This window comes from Mastomys coucha, unplaced genomic scaffold, assembly GCF_008632895.1.
Source record: "Mastomys coucha isolate ucsf_1 unplaced genomic scaffold, UCSF_Mcou_1 pScaffold15, whole genome shotgun sequence".
Taxonomy (NCBI): Eukaryota; Metazoa; Chordata; class Mammalia; order Rodentia; family Muridae; genus Mastomys; species Mastomys coucha.
In genome coordinates this window covers 2182912-2191587 of record NW_022196897.1, presented here as the reverse complement: position 1 = coordinate 2191587, position 8676 = coordinate 2182912, and the positions used below count along the sequence as shown (strand labels likewise).

Sequence of the window (8676 nt, the reverse complement as noted above, 5' to 3'; positions counted from 1 at the left end):
GGGGTAGCAGTGGGAGGGGGAAGCAGTGGGAGGGGTAGGTAATCGAGAATGATTATGACCAAGGTACAAATAAGCAAGTATGACAATGTCACGACAGAACCCCAGCATTTTGTATGATTATTATGAGACACAAATGACACTAGAAAAAAATTCATTAGAACAATCAACATAATAGCTAACATTAAATAAATCAATCAATATAGCCGGGTGGTGGTGGCTCATGCCTTTAATCCCAGCATTTGGGAGGCAGAGGCAGGCGGATTTCTGAGTTCGAGGCCAGCCTGGTCTACAGAGTGAGTTCCAGGACAGCCAGGACTACACAGAGAAACCCTGTCTCGAAAAACAAAACAAAACAACAACAACAAAAAATGAACATACCAGCTAACATTTTGCATTGGTAACTTGGGATTAAATGGGACAGACTGGCATATTTCTTGACTATTTAGGATGGTGACCTTTTATTTCACCTAGCATATCTTCAAGACACTTAAACAGCACAAAGGCCAGAAATTCCAATGTCACAGGGCTGTAGTATCTGAGCAATCTGATGGCCAACGAGAAGACACAGCAGAGGTAACAGAAGATGCACTGCCTTCGCCGTGCCTGCTCTAGAGAACCCCGAGAACAGTAAAGCCTGAGTCTCACAACAGAGGTAACAGAAGATGCACTGCCTTCGCCGTGCCTGCTCTAGAGAACCCCGAGAACAGTAAGGCCCGAGTGCCAGGCACCTTTCTTCTTTGGCTAAGTATTCAAATACTCTGTATGCCCCAGCACTGCTAGACTATGACGATTATTGCCAGTCCAGAACCAATAAAACAGGAATGACTACAAAGGACGGCACTTCTGACAGAGAGCATATGCTCTGGCAAGGGTAAGCTCATGGCGAAGGGCTCCCTGGCTTATTGACAGCTTCAGTATCCCCAAAGTATGTCCAGCTATTCTAGAAACATGCAAGCCCAGCGCCACAGTACCCAGCACTATCCCACTCTCATCCACGTCAGTGCAGGTTAACATGTCCTCAGTAAGTTATGCAGGCCAAGTGGCTGGACATCTCAGACAGAAGCACAACTGGGGAAGCGAAGCTACCACTGACTCTGTAGGGACACCAGCACTGTAAATCCCAAAGTAGAAGGCATGTCTGGGATGAACCACAGAGCTGCCCAAAATCATTACTGACCAAGAATGTTCTTTTAAGAAAAGCTGCATCTGTGTAATAGTCCTCTCAATTTCTAGAACAAGAAGCTGAAATTTCCACTTAAGGATGTATGTATATATACAGTATGAATGAATATATTTTTCAATGTCTTACTCATATCTCCATTGCAAAATACTATCACTAACATCAAGCACTTCCTTTCCAAAGAATCTTTATGACAACAAACTGATATATTTATAAGGAAAGTTAATGCCATGATTTTATCTTGTGCTATGCAATTATATGTGTGAGCATGTTACTAAGAAGCTCTTAAAGCAAATGTACCTGTATCTGTTTACTTCTTCCGTTTTAGCAACTCCTTTGAATATGTGTTCATTAGTTTTTCAGTAATTTTGGTTTGGAGAAAAATTAGCCATATCTTATGTTTTATATAAATTTTCCATCTGGGATGTGACCTACCTTTCAGATACTATCATGTTTGTGTTTAAGATACACAATGGTCTATGATAAAGAACCCATCCATCCTAAGAAACAAGACATTAGTAGTATTTTTATAAAATTCATTAACCAAATGAAATAGGACTTGGATCATGAACTGTAACAACCTAATAGTGTTTACTGTTGATCTTGCATGTTTCTAACTTAAAACTATGCTTTACTCAATCTGACTCCAATTTGGTATTCAGATGGAGAAAATTAACAATTCAGATTTTTAAAAAGAAAGAACTTCTTGCCCTCTCAGCATCTTCGTCTTGACAAGAGGGTAAGGAGAAACCTTTATAAGCAAACCGCATGTATGCATCTAAAAATACAGCACTTATGGAACTGCCTCAAAGCTGCCCCCTCCTCCCCCGAATGGGGGTGTGAATCACTGGGAAAGGCTGAGTTTGGTGAGAATAGGGCAAAGAAGCTCATTGTTTTTTAACAGTTTCTTAAAACTGCAGTGCCCTCTTCTGGCCTCAGTGACCACAGATTAATCGGTTATACATAGCAGACAGAAACTTCAAGGTTAACCAAGTTTATTTGTATGGGCAGTTTCTGAAATAAGCCTGAAAAATCAGTCTCACTACTTTCATGCATGTTTGTGTAGTCTACGTACAGTCTATGCGCACCCACACCCACACCCACACACACACACACAAACACACGGGCCTACACACACCCAAGAGAAGCCACAGAACATCAGGTGTACTGCTCTAGCATGCACTGGCTGCCTTACACCCTTAAGACCTGGTCTCACACTGAAACTGGAGACAATAGGTTTGATCCTGCTGATGCAATGTCTCACACAGTACTGCTACATCTAGTTTATTATGTTGGTGCTGGTGATTTGAACTCAGGTCCTCAAGCTTGTATGACAATGAAAAATGTTCTTACCAGCTGAGACATCTTCTAGCCTGTAGTTTCATTTCATTACTTCTAAAAACAGTCATGTGAGTTCTGATTTATGTATCTTTTGGGAATAAGAGTCATTTTAATGAGAACAGATGTTCAGATTTGGGTGGTGGATAAATTAATAAAAAGGTATATGAAAGTAAAAGTGTAAAATCCAATAGAAGCTCTACAGCTTCTGTTCTGAATGTCCATTTTAACTGTATAGAAATAATTTGGTTGCATAATCTTTTCTTCTGGTTAATCTTAGTATGTGCTTTTTATTTACAATTTTTTGTATAAAAATAAAATAAGAATGCTCACGGGACATAAAAAAAATTAAGTTAAAGTGAAGGAAGGAAGGAAGGAAGGAAAGAAGGAAGGAAGGGAGAGAAACCCAGAATGTATTCTATATATACTGTGAATCTTAAAAAGTCAGCATAAGAGTAGAGAAAGATAGTATGGGGATTAGTCTAGATTAATCTAACAGTAAAGGGACTTATGTAGGTGGCGTGTGTTCCTGGAATGATGTCTAGATGTAAGAATACATAGATGTACACATAAATACATGTATTTAAGACAGTCTGGAGGGCAGTCTTAGGATCACTGTCAGTCCTCCTGGCCACGACCGTGGTTTAGCTTCTATGGGAGGCTGCTCTGATCATTATAGGGAGCATCATGAAGTAGGCATGCATACAGTTCCTATCTATAGCATGTTTATCCATTCAAAAGTAGGTGTATACACACATGTAAATCTACATACAAGTACACACGTACATAAATATACAGAGAGATGAAGCAAACTGTAATTAGTGAAGTGAGAGGAAGAATATTTGAGTAGCTCATGCTTTGTAGGCTTGAAAGTTCTCTGAGCAGACGGAAAGCAGCACACGTGACAGCAGCCAGGTGGCAGGCAGTTCCTGCTCCCCTTCCAAGGAGAGAACTGAAAAGTAAGGCCCTAGAAAAAAAGATACAAAGGTAGCTCCTTTTATATATTCTTTATACTAAGAAATACAAGCAGGTACCAAGCCCAAACAGACCAAAGAAACAAAAATTAAAAACCTAACAAACTTTTGGAAAATGACAAATGAATCAAAATTTTAACCCTATGTTTTGTTATGAACATAAAAAGGAGATATACAGGAAGCTGTTGTTGTTATTATTATTATTATTATTATTATATAACTGGTAAGTAAAACAATGTAATAAAAAAATAAAACAATGCTTTTAATGTACCTTGCTTAAAAATGTGCCCAATCACACCAATGAACCTCTTATTAGAAAATAATTCCTACAGTTTGTTAGAGCTGCACAGTTTATTATGCAGGACACTCATCTAACACAAACTTAAGTACGGGACAAAGACTATTTTCAGGCTCCATGAGACAGATGTCACACATGAAAGCCCTCCATACTACAAGTGAACGATGCTGATTTATAGAACACTTTGAGTATTACAAGGGACGAGGAGAGAAATGTTCCAGAAGTAACGAAGGAAGAAGTGAGTAAGAAGAGCACGTCTGGGCACACATTAGAAAAATGTCCCTAGCTAAGCAGGGGTGACAGGGAACAGTGACAGAAAGTCAACGTGTCAGAAACATCTATAAAATCCTCTTAGCACCCAGCACAGGTCACAACTACTGGTCTCAGGCACAGACATATGATCACAGCCAGCACTGTATGGGGACTGCAGCACAGGACACGCTGCATTCTGTCTCCTTTAGGGGTCATTTTTATAAAAACATTTCTCAAACCTTAAAAAGTAATGAACCAAACATTTCCTTCATAGACATCTATTCTACAGAAACTTCTTAAAAATAGTCTATTTATCAAATTATGAACAGCTATCAATGAAAATCTGTTGCTGTTGTTGCCGCTAGCTGGTTTTTGAGACAAGGTCTCATTATCTAGCCTGGTGGGCTTAGAATTTACTCAGCAGGCCAGGCTGGCCTCAAACTCCCAGAGATCTACCAGCCTCCACCTCCTGAGAGCTGAGATTAAAGGTGTGCATCATCATCACCACACCCAGCAAAGGTTTTTCGTGAAGTGCAGCTTGCCTAGGATTTAAAACAGAACTATTTGCAATCCCTGTTAGCCTCATTTTCTTCCCTGGTCATGCCACTTGAACGTTGGAAGATTGGTGCTTTGTTACCACTAAACTTTTCTGCCCCGTCACCCAAGTGAGTTCACTAAGACGGAATCCATACCAGCTATTCATTCATCTCTTTATATGCTTGGTAATCTAATACATAATAAAAAAATATGCATTGTAAAATGGGTAGCTTTTTTTTTTTTTCATTTCACCACTGACAGAATTAAAGGGTAAGGTGTATATTGGAGAATATATTTTTTTTAACATGAAGGTATCAAAATTAAAATGGGAATATAGTTGTAAACAAGAACTTATAAAACTACAAGGAAAATGTAGTATGACTTGAAGAAAAGTATATCATGTACACCATAATATTTAAATTGGAATAAAAAAGATTATAATCTAACTGCTTATGAGGTTTTATATTAAAAAAATACTTAAAGTGGGACACCTGAATTAAAATCTTAACATTATTACTTGATGGTGACATACTTTAAACTCAAGAAGTAAACTTGGGAGAAAGCTGTAAATATGAATGTGGGAGTTAATCACCCTCAACACCATTTACCAAAGCTGAAGTCATTTGTCACAAAGAAGCAGACAAGTGTCAGAAATGCAAATCTAATACGCATTCGCAGAAGGGAAATAAGTGTAGGAAGTGTGACACTCAAATTTTAGGTTACTTAAATAATAGTATAGTACAATCAGGAGAATGGTAAATATTTATGACTAAAATGTCAGTGGAATTTTTGTACGGATTAAAATAATTCATTAAAATTACTCCTAAATAAGCAAAAATAATTCTATTAGACCTTCAAATATTTGAGACAGAGACAGACGAAGAGGGAAAAACTTAAGACTCCAGTTTGAAACTTAACAATAAATATATAAACTATTAAACAAAGAATATAAATTACTTTGAAACACCTATTTATATCCATTTTAATGAGAATTAAAAGATACAGTGTGTCAACGACATTTAAAAATTACTAGTGGGGTAAGACAAGTGAATCAAATTTTGTTTATATCCTAAAAATTACAAGACACTGAAAATGTAGTGTTAGTTCATTTCTTTTCCAGTTGAAAACTCTCCGTGTGCATCGCCTCTATCTTTGGTGTCTGCTACCAATAAACACAGGACACAGCTTTAAAACCTGATCACCATGGTCAACTATGACAAGGTAAATCAACGCCATTACTTCTTTCAAAATAAAACACAAAGACTAATTTTTTGTCTCATGGTCCACAATACCTGGAACATCATGCCAAAGTATAAAAGTTTAAAGGGAGCATTATTCTCCTCTAATTGCACCAAAAATGTGGCTACTGTATGCCGGTGTGATGACAGCCAGTATTGGGCAGAAGCTACAGGAAGATAGAACATACATGTTTTGCTCACAATTCTGAAAAGAAAGGTTCAATTTAATGTGACACTACAACAAGACAATGCCTTCAGGTCAGTGTGCTACAACTTGGTTCTCTTGTAGCTTAAAAAGATAGTGTACTTATCTTAAATTTACACAAAACATTAGCAAACATACTTGTTCATGATTAAAATAAAACAATGTAAATTAATTTAACCCAGTGTTAAATATATTCACATAATCACCATTGTAATTCAAATGGTCACTCATGAAGTTACATGTCAATATATGTACATAACATGTGCCACAGCAGTTTGAACTTTGAGTGCTGCAGACCAGGTAATTTTACAAGACAATAATCTTATAACAATTCTTCATATTATGAAAGGAAATAAATGTTGTAAGTAGTTTCATTCCTCGGGGAGAGGCATTCCTCTAAAAAGTCAGTGCAAATTGAAGACAGTTCTACCTTCTTGAGTTTTGAACTTGACCAAGATAGACTCCTATAAGCAGAGGAAAACCAAATCTTAGGATGTTAATGAATCTCCTACCATTGTCAATGGCATTCAGCAGCAATATATGCCACCACGAGGAGCATCGAGTCCTATAGTAGGGCCTTCTGAGGGTATGCTTGCTGGGGCTGAGGTGCCTGCTGGCTGCCTCCTGTCTGAGGCAGGGTTGACGATGTTAGAGTATAGTTTGGCACCTGGGACATATTAGGTCCTACATTCTGGTATATGGTGACATCAGCAGGGACAGGTACAGCAGCAGGGACAGGAACAGGAACTACAGCAGCAGCAGCAGCAGCAGCAGCAGCAGGAGGAGGACTATATATTGAAGCCTGACTGGGATACGAATTTCCTTGAACAGAACTAACCATTGCACTGTGGAGGGAGAAAAACACGTAATTAGCTAAATACTGCACTCATTCAGAGATGAACAGGAAAACTATTAAACAATTCATCTAACAATTTATTACATATATGCAAAGTATCAAACCCCGTTATTTAAGCACTGGGATGCTATAAGAAAAGAAAATAAAGAGCTTACATTTTGGTGGGAGGAAAAAGACAGTTAATAAATTTATACTATGTCAATGCTTAAAATCTCAGTGAAGAAAACAGGGAATGAGAAATAGCAGAAGCACAGGAACCATGGATTCTTGTTTATGTAGACTGCTGGAGGGAGGCCTTTCAGATACGGCTTCATTCAAGGGTAAGATCTTAAGAAGGCAGAGGAACTCCACCAATAGTCTAAGAAAGGCACACACACATTAGGCTAAGATAAAGAAGCCTGGGAGGTTTTCTTATGCCAGATGTGTTCAAAGAACAGAAAAGAGGCCAAGGCAATCGTAGCAAAGTGAGCAGAAAGCACATGTGGAGTAAAAGATAAAGTAGCAGTTAGGAGGGGCTGCAGAAGATCCAACAAGTTCCTTAGAAGCTACTAGGCTATGCTTGTGAGTCAACTGAAATAAACACTGGGTAGTTTTTGAGGAGAAAGGTAACGAGATATGACATATTTTTGACAGGCTCACATGGGAACGGGAACAGATGTGAGAGCTAGCAAGTGCCCAGAGCCATAGAGGAGACAGGAGAAAAGGGTCACACCCTACTTTGAAAAAAATACCATTGAAATTTGATAATGGACCAAGTAGTTTAGTATGTCTGGTTTTAAAAGTGATAAAAATAACTGGAGTGACCACTTACTAAAAGGAGAAAACTACACTTGGGACTACAGCTGACTAGAACAAGAGAAGCATGGGCAGGAAGAAGCAATGGTTTGGGACACTACAAGAGAGATGTCCAGAAGACACCTAAGACAACAATGCACATGCAGCCTCAGCCTAGAGTCCCAGGGGAGAGCAGGAGTTGAAATAGACACAGTCCTCATTCAGAATGAAGTCCTTAGCAAATGACTGACCACACAGAGCAGTGCATGTCCTACACTTTCTGATATCAGAAATATAAAGGTGTGTTTGGCAACAGGAAGTAAGAAGCAGTAAAAGAAAAGGAAAACCAAATGACAAGGGCCTGACCTAGTATCACGCATTAAAAACAGGGAAGGCACTCAACTGTAAGGGAGGTGGGCTTGGGACATGAGCACAGGTCAGGACACAGCGCATCCTGACAGAACAATCTCAATGGACTCGTGAGATGGAGGCATGGCCACCTTCCTTATTTCTCTAAAAGTTCAGAATAAGGACATCTTACACACTCCAACTCCCACCACATCTACCCACTACTTGTAAATATAACTGTTCAGGTTGGTACCTGTATCCAAAGCATCTGACCTGATATGCAGTGGAACATTCGGGTTACCTCTAAGGGAACACCTATGCTCCACTGTACTTTCTGTGGAGCATGTCCTTTAAATGTCTGGCCTTCTTGGCTGGTCTCCTATCGGTTCTCTTGTTAGTTCTTGGCTTGGCTTCATTTTGTCTAGGACGCCTCTGCCGTCCTTCGTCTCTGTTGCTCTTGGGTAGCATCATTCTCTGTGTGTGTTCCTCCTGGGTAGCATCATTCTGTGTGTGCTCCTCCTGGGTAGCATCATTCTCTATGTGTGCTCCTCCTGGGCAGCATCATTCTCTGTGTGTGCTCCTCCTGGGTAGCATCATTCTGTGTGTGCTCCTCCTGGGTAGCATCATTCTGTGTGTGCTCCTCCTGGGTAGCATCATTCTCTATGTGTGCTCCTCC

General features: G+C 39.3%; 1 protein-coding gene and 1 long non-coding RNA gene across 3 annotated transcripts in view; one reads left to right on the top strand and one right to left on the bottom strand.

The window, feature by feature from the left end:
- The window catches only part of LOC116089726, a 25419-nt gene that overhangs the window by 7499 nt on the left and 9244 nt on the right, over positions 1-8676 (top strand). The window contains exons 2-3 of one of the 2 annotated variants that reach the window (XR_004118455.1): positions 472-652; positions 5700-5846. This is a non-coding gene — a long non-coding RNA (uncharacterized LOC116089726). Of the gene's footprint in view, positions 1-471; positions 653-5699; positions 5847-8676 lie in introns of those variants that run through there. The other variant, XR_004118454.1, reaches the window with a different exon arrangement.
- Stam (signal transducing adaptor molecule) overlaps positions 5545-8676 on the bottom strand; it is a 55085-nt gene continuing 51953 nt past the window's right edge. The window contains exon 14 of the mRNA XM_031369055.1: positions 5545-6867. Within this exon, the coding sequence (XP_031224915.1) occupies positions 6588-6867 (280 nt within the window). The 3' untranslated portion in view covers positions 5545-6587. The remainder of the gene's footprint in view (positions 6868-8676) is intronic.